This window comes from Grampus griseus (genome assembly GCF_964374135.1).
Source record: "Grampus griseus genome assembly, chromosome: 15".
In the NCBI taxonomy this organism is placed as follows: domain Eukaryota; kingdom Metazoa; phylum Chordata; class Mammalia; order Artiodactyla; family Delphinidae; genus Grampus; species Grampus griseus.
In genome coordinates this window covers 46,171,001-46,194,367 of record NC_139009.1, presented here as the reverse complement: position 1 = coordinate 46,194,367, position 23,367 = coordinate 46,171,001, and the positions used below count along the sequence as shown (strand labels likewise).

The following is a 23,367-nucleotide window of genomic DNA, read 5'->3' as shown; positions in this document are numbered from 1 at the left end:
ATTTCCATTTGCATGGAATATCTTTTTTCATCCCCTCACTTTCAGTCTGTATGTGTCGCAAGGTCTGAAGTGGGTCTCTTGTAGACAGCATAGATCCAGGTCTTGTTTTTGTATCCATTCAGCAAGCCTGTGTCTTTTGGTTGGAGCATTTAATCCATTCACATTTAATGTAATTATTGATATATATGTTTCTATTACCATTTTCTTAATTGTTTTGGGTTTGTTTTAGTAGGTCCTTTTCTTCTCTTGTGTTTCCCACTTAGAGAAGTTCCTTTAGCATCTGTTGTATAGCTGGTTTGGTGGTGCTGAATTCTTTTAGCTTTTGCTTGTCTGTAAAGCTTTTGATTTCTCCAGAGAAATGTGAATGAGATCCTTGATGGGTAGAGTAATCTTGGTTGTAGTTTCTTCCCTTTCATCACTTTAAATATATTGTGCCATTCCCTTCTGGCTTGTAGAGTTTCTGCTGAGAAATCAGCTGTTAACCTTATGGGAGTTCTCTTGTATGTTATTTGTCGTATCTCCTTTGTTGCTTTTAATAATTTTTCTTTGTCTTTAATTTTTGTCAATTTGATTACTATATGTCTTGGCGTGTTTCTCCTTGGGTTTATCCTGCCTGGGACTCTCTGAGCTTCCAGACTTGGGTGGCTCTTTCCTTTTCCATGTTAGGGAAGTTTTTGACTATAATCTCTTCAAATATTTTCTCGGGCCCTTTCTCTCTCTCTTCTCCTTCTGGGACCCCTATAATGCAAATGTTGGTGCATTTAATGTTGTCCCAGTGGTCTCTTAGGCTCTCTTCATTTCTTTTCCCTCTTTTTTCTTTATTCTGTTCCTCAGCAGTGATTTCCACCATTCTGTCTTCCAGGTCACTTATCTGTTCTTCTGCCTCAGTTATTCTGCTATTGATTCCTTCTAGTGTATTTTTCACTTCAGTTATTGTATTGTTCATCTCTGTTTGTTCTTTAATTCTTCTAGGTCTCTGTTAAACATTTCTTGCATCTTCTCGATCTTTGCCTCCATTTTTCTTCCGAGGTCCTGGATCATCTTCGCTATCATTATTCTGAATTCTTTTTCTGGGAGATTGTCTATCTCCACTTCATTTAGTTGTTTTTTCTGAGGTTTTTTCTTATTCCTTCATCTGGCACATAGACCTCTGCCTTTTCATTTTGTCTATTTTTCTGTGAATGTGGTTTTTGTTCCACAGGCTGCAGGATTGTAGTTCTTCTTGCTTCTTCTGTTTGCCCTCTGGTCTCCTTAAGGTCTTTCTGATCCATCAGGTTTTTTAAAAAAGTAAGATATCTCAACAAAATCTATATATTATATTATCATAATTGAGGGTTAAAAAAAGCCAGATTTTAGGAAATTATGGTAGTTCAATTCAGTAATGACTAGAACTTGGGCTAGAGATTTTTCATAGAGAAAATCAAAGCTTTCATAGAGAAAATCAAAATTTTCATAGAGAAAATCAAAAGATTTACAGAACATTACAAAATATGAAGAAATGTTTAAAATATAAATGTTAAGAAAGGTAATAAAACAATATACAAAATCTTGTACATATATAATGTACATGTTCCAAAATAACAATGTTGTCTACATTTGCATATATACTGAGAATAAATATTGGGGAAAGAGAGAAATCAAGACAGAGCAAGGGAGCATATAGAAAAGTCTGGAAAGAAATACAACCAAATGTTAACAGTAGTTGTCTCTTAGAGTGATAATGTTTAAGTTGTTTTTGTTATGGGTGATTTTAATTTACATCTTTATATTTTCCTATTTTTGTAAAATGTCTTCATTGAGCAAATATTACTTCTAAAATCAGAAAAAAAGAAGTACTGTTGTCCAAAAGAGTCATTTGGAAGAAGGAAGCTACAGAATGTTTAGAAACATAACAAATTCATTTTTCAGTGTTAGCAAACTACAGAAAATAAGCTTCTAATTAAGGGTGTAATTTTAAAACCTATTGTCATACTCCTTTAATATACTTCAGAAGAAAAATAAATGCTATTTTGTCTAAAATATAGCTGATTCGTGCATTATTTTTAAATTGCTAGTTATTAGTTAACTCCAACCAATAATTTCTGAATGTTTGAAAGAAGAAAAAGTGATAGAAACTCAGCGTGTGTACACAGCAGAACCCCATTTCCTTCACTGATTGGATAGTTCCTCAGAGAAAAGAGAAAATAACTCCTCAATATAGCAAAACTTATATCCAGACTAAGTCTTCACACACAGAGAAGGAAAATAATAACCAGATATACATAGAATTTGCCAGGTATTTAAACCAGCCATCTGGAGATTCAAGACTAAGAATAGGCTTTATTTTCATGTATGTGAATGTGATCAATTGAATCATGATCCATTTTGCATCACACCTTCTCTCCAAGCCAACCATTCAATAAAAAGATGAGGATGACAGCAAAGATGACACTAGTGTCTTTACTGTTCATTCCACAAATGTCTGATGAGTATCTACCAAGTGCAAGGCTATCTTCATTTCTTCAGCAGTATGAAGATAAGACTATCAATTTCAGCTCCCAGGTAGATGGGAGCTGGGCTTTAGCATGGACAAGGGGCAGTGTCCTGGGAGCTTACAGTAGGGGCAGATATGAGGGTCACTTGACCAAGATCTGCAGAGCATAGTGTTAAGCAGAAATAATACAAAAGCCAAAATCAAAGTCAGGCTGACCAAGTGAACTGTCAGTCCAAAGGAGAGTGTAGGCTGAGAGGAGGACTCCTAGTAGGAGTCAATAGGTAGAAACCAAAACAGAGAAGAGGATTCATAGGCTAGGGATAGGTGGAGAAATTTCCTGAGGCAGAGGGCATTCTACATATAGCTTCATAGAGCATGTTCTGCAATGTGGCCTGGAAGAGAGGTGGACAAACACAATCCCTGCCTTCAAGAAAATCACAGCCTAGCCGAAGATATAAGATCCATTTCATTCTGCACACTTACATGTCAGCTCCACCCAACAGCTCCCTAAGCCTTGAAACATGCCTCAGTCAAATGCTCACTTTGTGTTGTATGAATAGATGATGATAATGAAGATTATGTCAAAGAGACAAAGGAGGCTGTAGATAAAGAGACGAGGCAGGGAAGTGGAATGCTCCAAAGACAAGGTGTCAAGACACCTGGTTCTAGTCCTTGGCTCTACTACTAACAAGGGTTAAGTTGGACAAGTCATCTAAGCTCCAAGTTTCATGAAGGAATTGGAGCAGATAAGATCCCTTTTTTCTTCTTTTTCCTTTTCTCCATAAAATGAATTCATCTTTCTTAAATCAGATTGGAAAGTTCTTTCTGATCCTGCCATTCTTCCAAATGTATTGAATAAATTCAAATATTTTATAACTCTTGGCCCTTTTAAAAATTAACTGCAATTGAAGCATCTGCTTGAACAGAGTTATTTAGGAAAAAAAAAAACACTTAAATCTAAGTAGTATCCTTGCATTATCTCCCTTGTGGATATGTAAACTTTTAACCTCTTACCTTGAATAGAGTTTCCACATTTGCCCTATTTAATCAACGATAAAAGTCAGATATGTCATTCCTTATACTTTATCCGTTAGCAGCATACTGTAGATTCCAACAGAAAGACTGTTTTTCCCTTTCCACGTTCTATAGTGATAAAGAAGTTACTGCTAGTTTATCAAAATAATTTATGCCTTAAAATTCCTCTAAGGGCAGAGACAAAATAATAATGTCCATTCCATTTTAGGTTTTGGTCTCAGCAGTTCCATTGGTATAGGATATGACATACTAAGGAGAAAAAAATCATAAATCAGTTTTAGTAATGCTATTACACATTTTTTTAAAAAATTCTAAATTTCAACATATCAATGTCTTTGATTTTGTTTGAACCACTGCTCCAGAAAAAATTAATTTAAATTTTTTCGAAGAGATTTTAAAACCTGTTTTGTTATCTATAATTGGTATCAAGATACAAGATTAAGTATTCACAAAAGGAAAGATAAGGAGGATTTTCTATTTTAATAAAAAATCCACAACGGGAAGGAAAAAATAATTCAAATAAGGTAAAACAAAATTGGAAAGTAGAACACAGAAAATTCTAAAAGTCAACAAAATATTATGGAAAGATTCCAAACTGGCAAAAGTGGGAGAGTGATGATCCATTTCGTTAAATTACATACTGAAATAAAATTACTAATTTTCAGGGGATATTATTTCTAGTTTCATGCTCCACAATGCAATCATCTTGAAACCCCATCGGCCTTGATTAGCCAAATGAAGTTTCCAGAAAAGCTAATTTTGAAAAAAGGGAGGAAGGAACTTGTTGCTGAAAACAAAATAAAGCTTCACATCTGTGTCCGCATCTGAAGTTGTTCTGTAAGAGCTGATAACTTGTTAGAAAGCAACTTTTTTTTTTTCAAGACAGTGGATTTACATCATACATTTTATCTCTCCAAGGAAATTCTAATTACTCGTTCCAATCATTTCTGATTGATTTGCTTTTTATTCATCCAAGGTATTCTCTGCTCTATGATGAAATCAAGCCTTCAATAAAATTCCAAAAATTTGAGAACAATTTACAAGCTCCAGATGACTGAAAGTTTTCTCATGTCCGTTTGGCATTCAGAAGGAGAGTTTCACCAAATATATTCTGAAGAAGAATACATCTGGCACTCACTAAAACAAAGAACTCACAAGTGACATACTTGGGGCTAATTAATATCACATAAATGCAAAGTTGCCAATATTCTTTGAAGCCAAAGCTGCAATCCAACCTCCATGTACTTCAATGAGTCTTCTTCTAGCACAGGCCACCAGCCACATAGGTTAATGTTTGGGGGTGTTTTAGTAATCAATTTAATAAACACATTATCTTCTGTGTAGAAGTTTATAATGGGGTGTGTGTGTGTGTGTGTGTGTGTGTGTGTGTGTGTGTGTGTGTATTAGAAAAGACTCAGCATGTGCTGAAAGCCCACTTAATTTCATTTTTTCTCTTGGTCTGATGCTGACTCCAATTCAGTAACAAAAGATAAAATAAAAATTAAAGAATTTTAGCACTAAAAGACAATTAGAAACTATCTCTTCCAAGGGCTTGTTTTAATAATGGCAAGTATATCAGAAATCCTTATGTGTATTTACCACAAGAATATTTTCTTGGATAATAATGGTAAACTTAGCTATTCAGAACTATTGAATTTTTAAGCATCAGTATGAAAGCAGCCCAAGAAATAAATAATTTAATCAACATTATTCTTGCAAGACTATGCTACAGGGGCTATCAGTAGTCAGTGATCAAATTTTATCATGTCACTAAGAAATCTAGTATTTAACAAATGAACTCTTTTTATGAAAGGCAAAGACTTATACAGCCAAATATGGCTCAAGCATTGGCTTCTCTTTCAACAGATTCATAAGGGCATATACTTTCACAAACCAACTGGACCCAAATATTGCCTTATTTGGCTACATGGCCAAAAACTGTAGGTTATGTCTGCTATTCATGTCTTGGTCTAGAGGACACCAGGGTTACCCAAGGTTGGGCATAGTTAGCCAACGCCTTAATCAGCTGCTCTTAGAACTGAGCCACACTGATAGGACATCTTTGATTTGGATGTACAGTCGAAAGCAGACAGAGACTTAAAGCACACGCAGGCACTTCCCTGGTGGTGCAGAGGTTAAGAATCACCTACTAATGTAGGGGACATGGGTTTGAACCCTGGTCCGGGAAGATCCCACGTGCCACGGAGCAAATAAGTCCATGCACCACAACTACTGAGCCTGCACTCTAGAGCCTGTGAGCCACAACTACTGAGCCCACATGCCACAACTACTGAAGCCCGCACACCTAGAGCCCATGCTCCACAACAAGAGAAGCCACCGCAACAAGAAGTCCATGCACCACAACGAAGAGTCGCCCCTGCTCGCTGCAACTAGAGAAAGCCCGCACACAGCAACAAAAACCAAACACAGCCAAAAATAAATAAATAAAAGGAATTAAAAAAAAATAAATCACGATGCATAGTCATTGACATCTGTGAATCTCTTCTGAAATTGTCATTTCCCCCCCCCCACCAAACAGATCTTCAAATCTTTAAAATCTCAGATTCCCGTGGGTTCATAGCAATTTAGCAAGGTGAATTTATTGCAATCTCCAGTTGCAGTCCACTCAATCTACATGTCCAGTTTGAATCTGTGTAGTTGTACCACATTGAAGAATCATCCATGTTTCTGTTCTATCCCTGCAATCCTAGATATTCAGTTGGTGGTGGGGAGGGAGTAACATAGAGGAAACTTTAGAGCAGGGGTTCTTGCTACCAGACAGCTTGCTTTAGAACCCCTACTTTGCTGCTCACTACCTATATGACCAAGGCAAGGTACTAAACTGTTCTGTCTCAATTTCCTTTTTAGTAAAATAGGCATAATAATAGTGCTGTTGAATTAACACATGTAGCACTTGCTTCAGTTCCTGACATAGTGTAAGTACTACATACATGTTAACTATTACTATTTATTACCAGTAAGGAAGTACAATTTTATAAGCCACTTGAAATTCAAAAAATTAGGTATCTCAGAGCCATTTATTCAAAAAATACCATTGTCTTAGGGCGCTGCTCAGGGTGGGGTCACAGATTTCCATGACCCAGTCATCAAACTGCAGTAAACTATGTGTCCAGACCCTGATTCCTCTAAATAGCCCATAAACTAGACAGAGTTACACACAAAAATATGAAGCAATTTTTAGCCTTAATAACCTCTTTTATTCTATCATGCAATTAACCCGACTACATGATTTAAGATTAGTCACTGTGATCAATAATAACAACAGCAGCAATAGCTATGTGCAAAGAACTGTACTAAGGGTTTTATGTGCATTTTCTTATTTAATACTCATAAAAATTCTATGAGATAGGAATTATCATTAACCCCATTTCACATGTGAGGAAACTGAGGCCCAAAAAGGGTTAAGTAACTTTCCCAAGTTCACACAGTCAGTGAGTGGCACAGCAGGACTTGAACCCAGGCTCTCCGGATCCAAGCCCTACACTACACTAACCCCTCATTGGGGGTTATCTTAGGGTGTGTCCATCATTCCTGAACCAATCACTGTGTCTACAGATTTGATGTTGATTGGCAGAGACTGAGCCACATGCTCACCAAAAAGTCACAGGAAAAATAAGCTCCATACAAATTGTATGAAGTGGGAGTACTCAAGGCCAAACTGTGGTGTCTAGATTCAAAGATAGTAAGAATAAGCCGGCAAAGGATACAGCAGTCCCCAATTACCCATGGTTTTGCTTCCCACAGTTTCAGTCACCCAAGGTCAACCACGGTCTGAACATATATGGAAAATTCCAGAAATAAATAACTCATAAGTGTTAAATTGCTGTACCATTCTGAGTATCATGATAAAATCTTGACTCATCCTGCACCACCCCACCAGGGGTCCCCAACCATTGACATCATCTGCCTACATCCAATCATAGACATCATCGTGGTTCGATGATCCAGGATCACCAGAAGCAGATGATTCTCCTTCTGACTTATTGTCAGAATGTCAATAGTAGCCTAACACTAAGTCACAATGCCTATTGTCATTCACGTCACTTCATCTCATCATGTGAGCATTTTATCACCTTACATTATCACAAGAAGAAGGGTGAATACAGCACAATAAGATATTTTGAGAGACAGACTACATTCACATAACTTTTATTATAGTATATTGTGATAATTGTTCTATTTTATTATTAGTTATTGTTGTTAATCTCTTACTGTGCCTAATTTATAAATTAAACTTTATCATAGGTATGTATGTATAAGAAAAAACATAGTATATATAGGGTTCAGTACTATCCATAGTTTCAGCATCCACTGGGGGCCTTGGAACATACACCCCGTGAATAAGAGGGAACGACTATATAAATGAAATAAAAGCTCAGGGTGGATGCCCCAGCTCCTGGCCTGCCGTGTAGCTCACAGAGACAAACCTAAATCTAGAAGTCCTTACAGCCCGTGTAGAATGGGCTGTCTTCCAGTCAGAGAAACCTGGAATCGCAGGCTCAGTGCCCTTCGTATCCTCAGGCTCATCGGCACACAGAAACAACTTAAACCACTACAGAAGACAATAATTCTGCCACATCACCAGACCTAATAGCCAGGTTCTGGACTTTGACATTCTTGTTTTACTGACACTGGGCCATTTCTCCTTTTTTTTGGACTTAGGAGTTTTTCCTTTGTGTACACTTAGGGGCATTCTATGGGCAAAACTGGTCATGGCCTACCACTATAAGGGAATAGATGATGAACAGGCAAAAGCAATGTGATAAATACAGGAAAGTAGAATGTGATAACAACAGGCAAGTATCAATACAATATAATAACTACAAATAAATGTTGTTACCCAGGTCAATGTGTGTGCAGAACTGACTCAAAGAAGTTGAGCAACTGCCATGGTTCCCCAGCTAGAGCACGGCAAAAGTCCAGGCAAGAACTCTTGAGTCCTATCCTATTTTCTTTCTGCCACATCTTTTCTGTACACTTTTTTTTTTTTTTTTTGCGGTACGCGGGCCTCTCACTGTTGTGGCCTCTCCCTGTTGCAGAGCACAGGCTTCGGACGCGCAGGCTCAGCGGCCATGGCTCACGGGCCCAGCCGCTCTGTGGCATGTGGGATCTTCCCGGACCGGGGCATGAACCCGTGTCCCCTGCATCGGCAGGCGGACTCTCAACCACTACGCCACCAGGGAAGCCCCTGTACACTTTTTTATTTATTTATTTTGGCTGCACTGCACAGCTTTCAGGGATCATAGTTCCCCCACCAGATATCAAACCTGGGCCCTGGCAATGAAAGCACCAAGTCCTAACCACTGGACCACCAGGGAATTCCCTTCTCTATACCTTTAAGTTTGCCTAGGACTGAGGGCTTTCCCAGGACACACAACTTTCAGTGCAAAAACTGGAAGAGTCCTGGGCAAAGTGGGATAAGTTGATCACCCCACCATTAATCCCTACGTAAATGTTCCATCTTCACTGCTTTCTTACTGAATTCATTTTTTCACAGATTTCACTTTCCAGTTGCCCACACCCAATAAAATATTATTAACCAGATTTTAACTGCAAGACCTGTGGCTCCATGACTCAGTTAATTAAAGACCCTTGTGGATCCTTGAGACTTCTAATTATTTTCAGGGATTTTTTAAAAAAGGGAAATAGTAAAGAAAACATAATAATATAAGTTTTTCTTTGTGATACATATAGTATAATAGCTGGCAAACTGGGAAATAGAGGGCTCCTTTATAAAAGTTGATCACTGGTTATTTGACAAATGCTGTGAAGAGAAGCCAGAGTTGTCTTCCTGAGGTAGTGACTATTAAAGGAAGATCTGAAGTCTTAAATCTTTGAAAATCACAAACACACACACAAAGGTAAGGGGATGGAGGGGGACCCAGAAGCTGATCCAAGAAGAAGTGGTTGGAATGTTCAGCTTGCCCCAGGACAGAAAGCCTGGGAATCTCTCCCAACAGCCTCTCCCAAGTGGCAGCCAAGGCCTGCCACTCTGGGGTGCAGGACACAGGTACAACACATCACAAGAGCCAGAGCCTCCGGAGTAGGAGGCTTCCTCACGCTAGCAGCAAGACATCTTCCGCTCCAAGTAACTGAACACCTGACTCAAACTGTCTTGCGCCATAAGGAAATACATTACACCTCACAAAACTGGGGTGCAGAGGCAGGACAGAGTTCGCTTCTGGCTGATTTAGAAGCTCAACAATCAGGGCCACATTATGATTTTCATTGTCCCTGGGCACTTTGGCCTTCACGGGCCCCTTTCTCCATACAAAAATTATATTTTACAAACTGCAATGGTATAAGGACAAATATAATCCAGACTGGACGATATTTATTTTTTCCTTCTGACTTTAAAAATTAAACCTTTCTGGAGAAGCCCTAAAAGTATCATGAGTTCTAGGGTCAGTCGGCCCTCTGAACAATCCCTCAAGATCCAGGCTCTCTCCATGTGATTGGCCATGCGTAGTATGTGTCATCCTTATGCTCAGGCTGGCTTCCCTCCAGGCTGTAATATGGCTGCCAGTGGCAACTGAGGCAAAGGACTCCACTGTTCTCCTCCACTGTGAGCTCAGAAAGCCTTTTACCTAGGAAAGAAATCCTTCCTTTCAGTTCTGATTGGTCAAAGTGGGACAATGGGCTACCCTGAAACAACAGCCAGAAAATGCCATTGCTGATTTCATTACCTTAGACTAGTCAGGAGATACCCTATTGTAAGAAATACCTAAATAATCCTGGGTTATGTTACGATGGAGGAACGGTCTACTACAGCCCATCATATTATATATTGTAATACCTAAGAACAATCATTCACATGTATTTGATATTTGATTGATGAGTTTCTTTCTCAATCCCCACAACCTTAAGTAGAGTGTGTTATCCTACCCATTTTACAGAAGCAGAAACTGAGGTTTATAGAGCTTACAAGATTTGCCCAAGGTAAGATTTTGTAAATAGTACATAAAGAGGACAAAACATAAAACAACAACAACAAAAGTTAGACTTCATCAAAATTTAAAATGTTTGCTCTCAGAAGACAGCATTAAGAAAATGAAGAGGCAAAGCAAAGACTGGGAGAAAATATTCAAAACATATATATCTGACAAAGAACTTGCAGGGAGACTATATTTAAAAAAAAAAAAAACTCTTACCACTAATAAGACAAAAAACCAAAAATAAAGAAATGGATGAAAGATTTGAATGGGCTCTTCACAGGAGAAGACATAATGATGGATAATAAGCACATAAAAATGTTCAATATCATTAGATATCAGAGAAACGTAAAATAAAACCACAATGAGATGCCACTTACACACCTGCCATAATGGCTAACTTATAAATTACTGACAGTATCACATAGAATTTCACATATTGCTGGTAAGAATGTAAAATGGTACAGTCACTTTGGGAAACATTTTGGCACTTTCTTATAAAGTTAAACATACCCATACCATATGATCCAGAGGTCCCACTCCTAAGTATTGCCTAAAAGAGAGGAAAACTTCTGTCCACACAAAGATTTCTACATAAATGTCCATGACAGCTTTATTCATAAACAATCCAAATATCCATCAACAGGTGAACAGATAAACAAACCAGGGTATATCCACACAATGGAATACTAGTCATCAATAAAAACGAATGAACATCTGATACACCTAACAACAAGGATGCATCTCAAAAGCATGCTGAGTGAAGGAAGACAGACACAAAAAAGTCCATACTCTAGGATTCCATTTATATGAACTTCTGCTGAGAAATGGCTGCAGGGGACCGAGGGTATAAGCAAGGAGACCAATTAGGAGGCTGTAGTAATTCGCTTGGAAGATGGTGGTGGCTCAAGCCACCGTGGTTGTGAACGAAGTGATGAGAAGTGGTTCAGTTCTGGATACAGTTTGAAGATGGAGCCAACAGAGTTTTCTGAAGAATTGAATGCAGGGTGTGTGAGAAAAACAGAAATCAAGGATGACACTGTGATCTTGGATCTGAGCAAATGGAAAGATAAAATTGCTATTCACTGAGATGGTGAAGCAGGTGGGTAGAGCAGGTTGGGAGAGAGGGTGAGAATCAGCAGACCCGTTCAGTTTGAAATAACCATTAGGTGTACAGCTGAAGACAGCAAGTCAGTAGTTGGATGTACAGGAAGAGTTCCAGGCTGAGAATAGAAATTTGGGAGTTTTAACTCACTTTTTCTGGGGAAAGGGCTGAAGATAGGTAAAAAGAATTCAAAAAGTAGAAGAAAATGTCTATACAGATCTTTTACTGTACAAAAGCAAAGATTCAATTTTTTAAAGTCTGGAGGTCATTAATGATTGGGAAAACAAACATTTGAATTTTGGTACCAAAATCTTCAGTACTGTTAGCAAAACCCCATGTACTAAAGTAAAGTTCAGGCTCATGAAGCTCCTCTGATCTTGTCCAATATTGCGTGGCTTGCAGCCAAACTGGCAGGGCTGGCGACCCTTTGCATACCCCAGAGATATGGAGAGAGGCTTCCACCTGGCAGTCTCTCTCTCTTGCCCTCCCTGCCATCTCCCTGCCCCTCCTCTGGTCTGCAGGGAAGGGGAGGGAGCTGCTGAGGTCAGAGTGAGTACCTTCAGCTTGCATATTGTCTCATTTGTCTCGTTCATGAAACCGTATTTGCTTCAGAAGGCATGACTCTTAATTTGTTTGGAGGCAAACTCTTAATCTGACTTTAGAGTTAGAGCTTTCAAAGATAACTGCAATCTGTGTGGTAAGATTTGAAGAAGCCAGAAAAAAATATTTTTTTTTCTCGCCAGATTCCTGAAATTCCACCATTAGTGTGAAAGGTGAGAGTGAAATGCCCAAAGTTGAATGACCAGTACTGGAGACTCCCACAAGGGAAGGAGGGGAGAGAAGAAAAGCAGTAGATGAGACAAGGGGCCCATAAAAAACGGGGTTTGAGAGACCAGAGGACAACCCAAGCTCACGATCTTGTGAGTGTGAGTTCTACCTGGGCCATCCCCAAGCCCTCACACATAGTAAGTCACAGATACTGGTGGAATGAATGAATTCTCTTTTTTCTACCTTTGAGGAAGCAGGCACTTCCCCATCCTTCAAAAAGAAAAAAAAGTATCTTAAAGAAAAGGCGAAAGAACCAGTTCTACAAATGGAGTTAATTTACTCTCCTAGGATTCACCTATTGGGGAATAATAATAATAATAATAATAATAATAATAATAATAATAATAATAAGCAGCAATTTCTCAGGACGCTCACAAGCTCTACTAGGAGAGCCCTTTTCCACTCCGCGGCGCACAAGAAATTGCCTGGGAGGCTGGAGCATCACCAAGGCCGATTCAAACCCCAAACGTTACATGCCAAACGTGCCATCTTCTGCCTGGAGTTCCGGCGCGTCTGGGAACAAAGAGTGAGGGGATGGCAGGGGAGGGCAGGCGGGTGGTGGAGAGCCCCTGTAGAAGGGGGCGCAGACCCAGCTGCGCAGCGCGCACTCCCGCCCGGTTCGCAGCCCTCGGCTCAGCCCTTTTGCGCCTCCCTCAGCTCTCTCCTCCGCCCCCCTTCGCCCTCCCCTTTCCCTCCTTTTCTCCTCCTCCTCCTGCCGCCGCCGCGGCCGCTGCCAGACCTCGCCAGTTCAGACCCACGGGGCTGCCCTCCCCTGCTCTCTCCCCTCGCTGCCCGGGCCCGGAGCGCAGAGCGGCCGCGCAGGTAGGAGCCCCGAAGCGGGGGTCACACCAGCTCTCCCAGTGCCCGCGGGGCCGCGCGCCGAGGAGTAAGTGGGGTGACCTGAGGGGTGCAGTGGACCTGAGAACTGCCGCACACTGTGCAGGATCTCTCAGGCAGAGAGGGAGGTGGAGGTGTGTGGTCTAGGAATGCGATCTGTCAGCATGTGCGAGTACGGGGTGACATCTGTTTGGATGGGCATGTGTGTGCGTGCCGACAATCAGCCGACAGGGCTTTGCCCATAAACAAGGTTTTGAAAGTTTCAGGGGGCCAGAGATTTAAGCCGCACCTGGATTCCACAGGAGCTGGTTAGAAACTGGAGCGCTGAGCAGCTCCCCGGGGACGGCTGCCTGATAACATACAGTTGAGAAAAGGGACCTCGCCTCCCTGGGGGTGCCTGGCCGGCTGCCCTGAAATTGGTACTTCGGGCCGCTGTGTGGTTGCCCAGTTCCGGCCCTAGGCAGCCCCGATTCTGAAGGTAGCATTTCGGGGACCGAGGGACTGATAAGGCACGAGGGCATGAGACGCTTTGGGCTGCTCCTCTACACAACCTGGGGGTTTTAAACAAAGCTGCGCAAAGAGAACGCCTGGAAATGCCACTTTGAGAGTTTGCGCTGGGGAATGTAAGAAGGAGCTCCGAAGGGCAGGTATTCTATCCTAGGGGAGGAGATTGCTCCCGAGTTTTGTTCTGGTGTTTTGTTTAAAAAAAAAAAAAAGAAGTTTGAAGCCAAAGTAATTCATATTTGTTCACAGGTTTTTCTGCTGAGCTGTGCAAGGAACTTAACTAGCTGGAGGTGAGCTTATAGGGAAAGCCTTAACGTTCAAGGGAATATGAGATTTGCTGCCCCACTTCAGCCCTCGGAAAAAAATGAACCGTCTCCTTTGAAATTAATGACACTGTACTCTTTCTCTTTCACTCCCTTTCTCGAGCCTGTTGTGTAGGTGCAGTATAAAATGCACGCTGTATATCTTTTGTATATATTTCAGCGAAGCCGGACAGAGTAAAGTGAAATGTAATTCTGCAGCCGTTTTACAGTCTTTGGTGCCTCGTTTGGCCAAGGGAAGGTTGAGGAGGGGGAGGGGAGATGAGAAAGTAAATTGGAAGTTGGGTATGATGGAGCCTCAGCCTCCTCCGCCTTCGCTATCTTGCTTGTTACTTTACAGCTAAAGTTTTATTTCCCCCACAGCAGATACTAAGGATCGGTTTGTGCTGTGTTTTCTTTGAGATTCACGATGGTGAAAGCCCTTTTCCTAATTATGCTGACTCTGGCGTTGGTCAAGTCACAGGACACCGAAGAAACCATCACGTACACGGTAAGGGGTGATGGAATTTGAGATAAGTGCGGTTCATAGGGATTCTGTGGCACAAGGGAGACTTTATCCACTCCTGCCAGTCTATGTGGGCTGTTCGCTGTGGTGGATAATAAACGTTAGCAAGTTTCATGTCTAAGATTCGTTGTAAATTGCCTGTCCTTTCAAAACTTCACTTAGTGTAGCGAGGTGGATGGACCGAGAGTCTGTCACACAGAGTGAAGTAAGTCAGAAAGAGAAAAACAAATACCGTATGCTAACACATATATATGGGATCTGAAAAACGGTACTGATGAACCTAGTGGCAGGGCAGGAATAAAGACTCAGACGTAGAGAATGGACTTGGTGGGGGGTGGGTGGGGGCGGGGGAGGAGCTGGGGCGAAGTGAGAGAGTAGCATGGACATATATACACTACGAAATGTAAAATGGATGGCTAGTGGGAAGCTGCTGCTTAGCACAGGGAGATCGGCTGGATGCTTTGTGACGACCTAGAGGGGTGGGATAGGGAGAGTGGGAGGGAGGTCCAAGAGGGAGGGGTTATGAGGAGATATGTATACATATAGCTGATTCACTTTGTTGTACAGCAGAAACCAACACAACATTGTGAAGCAATTATACTCCAATAAAGATATTAAAAATACAACAACAAAAGTTCTCTTAGATCACCATTTGAGACAGGGACCAAAATGCAAAGATTTGTGCAAGGCCAAAAAGGGAAACCCCTTTAAAACAAAACACAAAGTAAGCTACATGTTTCTGACACATTAAACAAATTAATGGGTATAAGTAATTGGAAAACCTGAATTCCTGTATACATGCAGATGAAACCAGAACTCAAGGAGTAAGACAAGTCAAATAGGAATGTTAAACATCACAAAAGCCCATCACCTCATTTGTGCATGTGACTTATGTTCTCATGTAAGTGGACTTTCTTGACTTCATAAAGGCTATTATTCATTTACAGTATAACTGATAACTCATATAAATGCCATTCAGATAGACTTTACGTGTTACCAGGATGTGATATTTGGCAAAATGGCTTTAAAATGCATTGTATGAAATTTGGTTTTGCATTTTCTAATTAGTATATCTGATATTTCCAAGTAATTTTGATTAGTTAGTTAACTGTATGGATATAACCAATGTTTAATACAATATTGAATATATCATCTAACCCCTCCCACTGCCAGGAATGGATATGGTGAGAACAGAGGGCAGTGCTTACCTCACTTCTGGTGAGTTTGTTTGCACCTCTGTTTTGTGTTTTCTAGTCTTTAATCAGTGTTGTGAGGCAAATGACATTTGTCCTGGATCAGAATATGAAAAACATATTTTTCTGCTTGCTCCCAATTTAAAATTAAGTAATCTCACTCAAAAGAATGTGAAAAATTTTTGAAAATAAAACTCTTAAAAGTGAGCTAATGTCAATTACTGATAATAAACATTATCTCACTTTTTTGATATTATCCCTAGAATGTATTCATCTGGCAAATATTCCTTGTTGTTTAGATCAACTATAAATCAAATGGGGTTTAATATAAATATTTTGTTAACTTAATGGTAAATGTAGTTGCTTCCTCTGCTGAAGATAAATAAAGCAAGATAAATGAATACATGTGTTGTTTATCTTCAAATGAAATTGTTTTGTTATTCAGGCTAAACTTACTACCTTCTTAGGGAGCTAAAATTAAATTAGCTACCCACTTTTATATTCATCTAATAAAAGATTTTATTGCTTTTACAATTGCTTATCTTGTACGCCCTGCCCATTGCTAATCACCTAAATCTTACTCATCTTTAGCAGAGAAAGTTCCCTGTGGATTAAACACTGTAGTTTTAAGACCACTAACTAGGGTTCATCATATTATAACAGGTTTCCCAAATATGACACCCTTTTTGTGCTAAGATTAGAGCTGTTCTCTTTTGAATTGTGTATGCCTATTAGTTCATGGCTAAAGGACAAAATGTAGCTATATTTTTAGTAATTCCACTGTGGAGACACTGTCTCCTTTCATCCTCACAGCAAAGTATGAGGTAAGTGACATCCTCTTCCTTCTGCTGATAGTGGAACTGAAGATCAGAGAGGTGTCTAACTTGCTTAAGACTACACAGCCAGTAAGTGGTGAAACTAAATTCACTCTAGGCTTGTTTAATAGTAGATCCATATTGAATGTACTGGAACTGAAGACCTAAAGCAAACTGCAAATCTTCTCTATTTAGCATACAGATTTATTCAAGTGCACTGTCATTTTGCCTGGCTTGAAAGATACTTTTCAGAAGGATGGGTTCATATCCACAAGACAGCCTCATATTCTTTCATGTTAAAGATAGGGTCCATTCAGTTATTCACTCATCAAGTATGTGCCGTGTGCATAAGCAATGCTCATCACTATCAAAAGAATTTAAGTTTACTTGCTTACTAAAAAAATTCAGACCTTAACCTTAGGGAATTTACCTTGGGAAAATACTTTTGAAAAGTACAAAGTATTATACATGTTGCTAAAGAAACACAAAAGCAAGGAGGTAATTAATGTTCATACTGGCATATTGAAGGAGGTAGAACTCTGTGCTGGTTCTTGAAGGAAGACTTTGGATTATTCTAGAAAGGCTGAAGAGACACCTGAATCAGAAAAAGTGGCATAATCAAAGGTTAGAAGTGAAAACAGCCAAGTCAAGTCCAGGAGGTGACAACAAGTTAGGTAGTGGGGAGAACCTAGAGATGGCAATAGTGGGAGATGAAAGGTCTACAGGCCACTGTGAGCCCTTAGATGGAGGGGCAACGTAACCAAGAGAGCAAAGAAAGATTGTCATGGAGGCTTGTGTGCAGCATGTAGAGATATGGAGACCACCTAAGGAGACTTGCCTACTCATGAGGCCAGGAAGGCTTACACCAACGTGGGAGAGATAAAAGTGGAAACAAAGTCAGCAGAGCTTGAAGGAAAATAATTGGAAAAGTTGATGTTAAAGTTGTAATCCTGGGTGCTGAGAAAGGTGGTAGTGCCTTGGACAGTGTTGGGGAAACTAGAAAGAATTAGTCTGGGAGATAAAGTGAGTTTAGTTTTCACCCTGTTAAGTCTCAGAAATCAGTAAAATACCTAAACTCATCTCTCTGTCTCCATTCAGCTATATAAGTAAATTTACTATTTACTTACTTGGCTCTTACAAAAGAATTTAAGTTTATTTATTTGTTTACTCTACTTTTGCTCAATCCTTCCTGAAGCCTCTTCCTCAAATCTGCATCTGATCAGATGTTTTCTTGAGCTTAAAGTTTCTTCAGAGGCCTCATCACTTATACCAGCATTTCTCAAGAAGCAGCCCATAGATGACTTGTATCAGAATCACCTGAGATGCCTGTTAGGAATTCAGATTCCAGGCCCCCAACCAAACCTACAGAATCAGAACCGTTGGTTGGGCCCAGGAATCTGCATTTTAACAAGCACCAGAATGATTCTTAAGCATAATGGAGCTTGAGATTCACTGACCTTTAAGGTAGAATTCAGTTTCCGTCTATCCCAAAGAAAGGCTTCCCAGGTTTGGCCCTGCCTACCTCTCTAACCTCACTCCACCCACCCAGGAATACTTGTAACTCCTTCCTTCTTTAACAACTCTGCGCCTTTGCTTACGTGGTCCCTCATCCTAGACTCCCCATATCTCTCTGGAAAAAAGTCCTGTAAGGCCCAATTCACTTGTAACTTCGCCCATAAAGCCTTCCCTTACACCCTGTCATGTCCACCCACAGCCCTGGGTAGGGTCCATCATTCCTTCCACAGGTAGACTTGTGTCACGACACCTGACATCTTGCTCCAACTTATCTACCTGTCTGTCTCCTCTTCAGGCCTGTGAGCTGCTTGAGAACAGGAGCAAGGTATTAATCATCTTTGCTTTCCCAGGGACTAGGGTGGTGCCTGGTGTGAGAAGGTACTTGACAGATGGTTCCTTCAGTGAGTGAACTAGAGAGGACCCATAGGAACTAAAGCTAGAAGGCAGGCCATGGTGTGAGAAGGAGGCTCAGGACTCTACTGAATAGGAATGATAAGGAAAGCCATGTCTGGAATGCTCTAAGAGGATTTGGAGAGAGAGAGGAAATTGTCAAGGGCTGAAGAAAAGAACTCAGCTGAATTTTTTTTTTTTTTGGTAAAATTTACAGTGTGGAAGAAGGGGCAAATAAAGCAAAAAAGCAGTCAGAGAGATTGCAGAATATTAGTATTGGGACAGAGAGAAAGGAATTCCAAGAAGATGGTTATGGGCAACTGGACCCAACGCAAATACAACAAAAGAGTTGAGACAGCTGGTGATTGAGAAGGGATCCCTGAAGCGGTCCAGTGCACAGATGTGTCTTTTTAAAATAGCTACAGAATGGTAAACTACACATCTCATCATCTATCTAGGACTCTAGCACAAAGATTGTTGCCATAAGTATGAAGCTTTTAGAGTGACTTCTCAGAGAATGGATACTCAATTAACTGTCTCCTGGCCCCATCTTGATGTTTTCTTCACAGCAATGCACAGATGGATATGAGTGGGATCCTGTAAGACAGCAGTGCAAAGGTGAGCCAACTTTCAAAGACTTCCCATCTGAACGTAGCCCTCTGTCTCCATCTCATATGTCCTTCATGTCCTGCCTGTATTATACCCAAAAGGCATAAGCATATATTTACATGTTGAGTTTCCCCTCTAAGAAGATTCCTGACTTATTTTATTACTGACCACAGATATTGATGAATGTGACATTGTCCCAGACGCTTGCAAAGGTGGAATGAAATGCGTCAACCACTATGGAGGATACCTCTGCCTTCCTAAAACAGCTCAGATTATTGTCAACAATGAACAACCACAGCAAGAAACACCAGCAGCTGAAGGTGCGGGTGCAGCTACAAATGCAGCTGTGACCTCTAGTACAGGCACTGGGGGTGTAGCAGCCAGTGGCATGGCAGCCAGTGGAGCGGTGCCTGGGGGTGGTTTTGTCGCCAGTGCTGCTGCTGAAGTGCAGACTGGCCGAAATAACTTTGTCATCCGGCGGAACCCAGCTGACCCTCAGCGCATTCCCTCCAACCCTTCTCACCGGATCCAGTGTGCAACAGGCTATGAGCAGAGTGAGCATAACGTGTGCCAAGGTAAGCATGACTTTCAATGCTAATGAGAAAGTTCTTGCCCAGGTGCACCTGTGGTGAGGATGACAACAGCTCATACTTACTGAGAGCTTCCCACTCGCCAGACTTTGTGCTAAGTGCTTTGCCTGCATTATCATATTCAATCATCACAATAGTCCTAAAAGGTAGTTGCTGCCAGTACCATCATCATTTTGCAAATGAGGAACTGTGTCTCAGAGAGGTCATCAGTGGTTCTCAACCTTAGCTGCACATATTTAGGGTCACCTGGGAGCCTTTAAAACTTCTCCATGTCCAAGCCACACCCCAGCCCAATTAAATAACAGTCTCTGGGGGGTGGGTTCCAAGAATCAGTATTTTTTTAAAGCTCCCCATGTGGTCTCAGTGTGCAGCCAAGTTTGAGAACTAGGGGTCACACAGGTGGTGAGTACAGAGCCAGCGTTCAAACCCAGACAGATGGGGCCAGAGTCACAGCTGTCAAAAGAAGCAAATTATTCATTTGGAATTTGAAATTGTGCTGTCAAGCTACTCCACAAATGTCCGCCTTTAAGGTCTCAAACTTTCTTTTTATTGAACTTGCCACTGACTTGTTTTCCTCACAGAGGAATAAAGAAATGGGACTTCTGCTTCTCATTACCTTTGAGGGAGTGTCCCCCACTCACATTTGTATCTATTTTTAAGCTCTCGTTTGAGCACATTTCGCTTATATCACTTGCACCATGGCACTGTCCGCTTGGGTTTTTCTGTTTATTTTCACAAAGAGTACACATCACTGTGTATTCTAGAAACAGCTGTAGACTCATGCTAGCAAAGTGATAAGAATCTTGGGCTTTGAAGACATGTAGGATATTAACTAACTGGACTGTGCTAAGGGATTTTCTTCCTCTTTGCCTACTTAGCAAACCCTTTTAGATCTGCCTAGTGTGGCAATAGAAGCTCCAGACTACTTTTTCACTACCAGGGGCTGACTGGGTAAACCCCATAAGACACCATAAGTGCCTGGTACCCCCTGGCCAATGGAAAGGGCCCAGGAGTTCTTACCTTCTACCTGCCTGAATGAGGAAGAGCACCTTCCTCCCTCAACACTGAAGGGTTCAACTGGGGTCACCTAGCTGCTGCATTAAGTGAAAGAAGCAACTGCTGGTCCTCTAGAATGCTGCCCCTTATTCACCAGTGTTGAGTTTTATCTTCTGTATAAAATATAGTAGATTTTAAATGGTTTATAAATGAAGTAAGGAAACCTATCAGGCTCTGACTTTTATTATTTTATATTTTGTGTTCAAATTTTAAGTATCCCACATCAAGAGCTAACCCATGCTGTGATGGTGTCACTTTTCAGAGAACCTATCGTATTAGCATCTGTTTTGTGTTACTGTTATGAGTCAGAATTACAATATTGATGATGAATGCTTCAGCATCTGCTTGATATTCAGATATTTAATTTAAGGATTATGTCAAAGAGATAACCTCATGAGGTTATTTATATATATAAATAAATAGATATTTACAAATAAATATATATTTATATAAAATATATATGGTGTGTGTATTTGAGTGAATACTGGTTTAAAAATACCTTGAATTTATTTAAAATACCAACTGTTAATTGTGTTATTTAAATATATAATTATACTGGAAGGTTTGGTGGTATTTTTCCTGAAACTGAAAAGTTTTACTGAAATTTTTGAAGTATTGACTTTTACATACTGAATTATTTTTTACACTTCAGATGTAGGTTTTAATGGTACTTAGGAGAAGAAAACTCAGGTAAATGAATGGATCGTTTATCAGAAACTGTCAAAGTAGTTTATGGTCCACCATTAACAGTTGTGGTTGAAAGCAAGAACAATGCCTAGAATCGAATGAAAAATTTCTAGAATAAAATATATTCAGGATTTACAACATGCATTGGTTACAGTAGAAACTGTATAATAAAAAGTGAATAATAAAAATAAAATCCTATTTAATTTTTCTTAAAGATTTAGACTATCTTACAAAGTAAGTTACTTTTAAAATATTTATAATCCTTAATTCTTTGGGAATTTCTTTTTAATTTTAAGCTAAAACTATTAAATGCTTATGGTAGATGCTAAATACATATTAATTGATTGTGTGCACACAGGGCATTTCCAACCCAAACTGTTTTGCATAATTCAAGTAATTTCAAAAATTTGGGATTGGGGGTCTGTATCATTAAAAGTAGGGTTAAAAGTTTTTTGGATGACTTAAGGCTTAAGTTGGATTTCTTCCCACCTCACAATTTTGCAAAGTGCCCATAAATGTGGATTTACTTAATTGTTGATAAAAGGGGGTTATTTCATATGATAACAACAGGATAATCTGTCTAGGGAATCTGACTAACATAAGTCAGGTCACACTTGTGCCCGTTTATTATTGAGCCAATCAAACATGCAGTCCAGTTTCTTCTGATTGCCTGCAGATGTATGACATTCTCATTCCAGGCCAGCAGCACAAAATAATATTTTATAACCAATGTGAAAGTGTGGGGACCTCCGCTTGAAACAATAATGTGCTCCAAGGACCTACATTACTGACATCATTGTGGAGTTTGAGGAGCCTTCTGTTTTAATAAAGATCTCCACTCCCTTTTAAATGTTGCATACTTATGACCAGTAATCCAAACATATTTACCATGGTTGCTGGATCAGAATAAATGAATGCCTGTAGATGGGTCGTGTTTGTATTACAATTATTTCTTTTTCCCACATATATTTTTCAACAGGTACAGTTTATCAGTACATAACTTAAAGCTGACGACATTTTTAATGTAATGGCTGAAATCTGAACTGTGTTTCAGTGTTAAAGTCAGTCGTGCCTTTGAATGCACTATTACCAATCACAGTTGCCACCTAATTTAAATACCACTAGATATTTTAAAATGTATTCTATTTTAGGGACTCCCCTGGCGGTCCAGTGTTTAAGACTCTCAGCTCTCAGTGCAGGGAACGTGGGTTCAATCCCTGGTCGGGAAACTAAGATCCCACATGAAGTGCAGCACAGCCATAAATAGATAAATAAATAAATGTATTCTATTTTATAAATATATTTTTAACCAGCTTTCCATGTTTTAACATTTAGTGAAAACATGATCCTTTAAATTTTATTCATCTATTTGTCCAGAGTTTTTCAATTTTGTGCAAAACCAAGGGGTTTAAAATATAACATCCAAATATCAATTCACAGTAAGCAGTTTTTCTCAGGTAATTTTTGCCAACTGAGCGTGATACTGGGGAGGCCATTCACACTGAGAATTTCAAAGACAGGTCCCACCTTTGGCAGCTATCGCATTACATGAAGATCATTTCAGTGTTACATACCTGGAGTCATGTAAAAATTAAGTTTTAGAAATTATTCATTTCTCCATGAAATATTATCTACCTCAAAGACAACAGATATTCATCTGCTCCAAAAGGAAGTTGGATCTTTAGTGCATAGTCACTATGTTATCTTCTTCAAGGGATGTGGAGTTAGAAATCACTAGTTCAAGCTGAGAAAGAATTTTTTTTATCATATATAAGTTTCCAAGAGCCCCATTCTTGTAGGAAAAAAATATCATTTGGGAACTGGCAAATAAGAGAAAGCATCAATTGCCCAATTCAAAGGAATTTGTTCACTTAATTGAACTTTCAAAAAATTAAATGTAGAATATTTTGCATAGCTGGCAATTAAGTCATTACTAACCTCATGCAGGTTTT

General features: G+C 39.9%; 1 protein-coding gene across 3 annotated transcripts in view; it reads left to right on the top strand.

Moving 5' to 3' along the window:
* Positions 1–13,097: 13,097 nt before the first annotated feature.
* The window catches only part of EFEMP1 (EGF containing fibulin extracellular matrix protein 1), a 68,279-nt gene continuing 58,009 nt past the window's right edge, over positions 13,098–23,367 (top strand). The window contains exons 1-5 of one of the 3 annotated variants that reach the window (XM_082671843.1): positions 13,098–13,216; positions 13,985–14,025; positions 14,458–14,545; positions 19,043–19,091; positions 19,256–19,657. In XM_082671843.1, the coding sequence (XP_082527969.1) occupies positions 14,465–14,545; positions 19,043–19,091; positions 19,256–19,657 (532 nt within the window). In that variant the 5' untranslated portion in view covers positions 13,098–13,216; positions 13,985–14,025; positions 14,458–14,464. Of the gene's footprint in view, positions 13,281–13,984; positions 14,026–14,457; positions 14,546–19,042; positions 19,092–19,255; positions 19,658–23,367 lie in introns of all 3 variants that reach the window. The other 2 variants (XM_082671841.1, XM_082671842.1) reach the window with 2 other exon arrangements.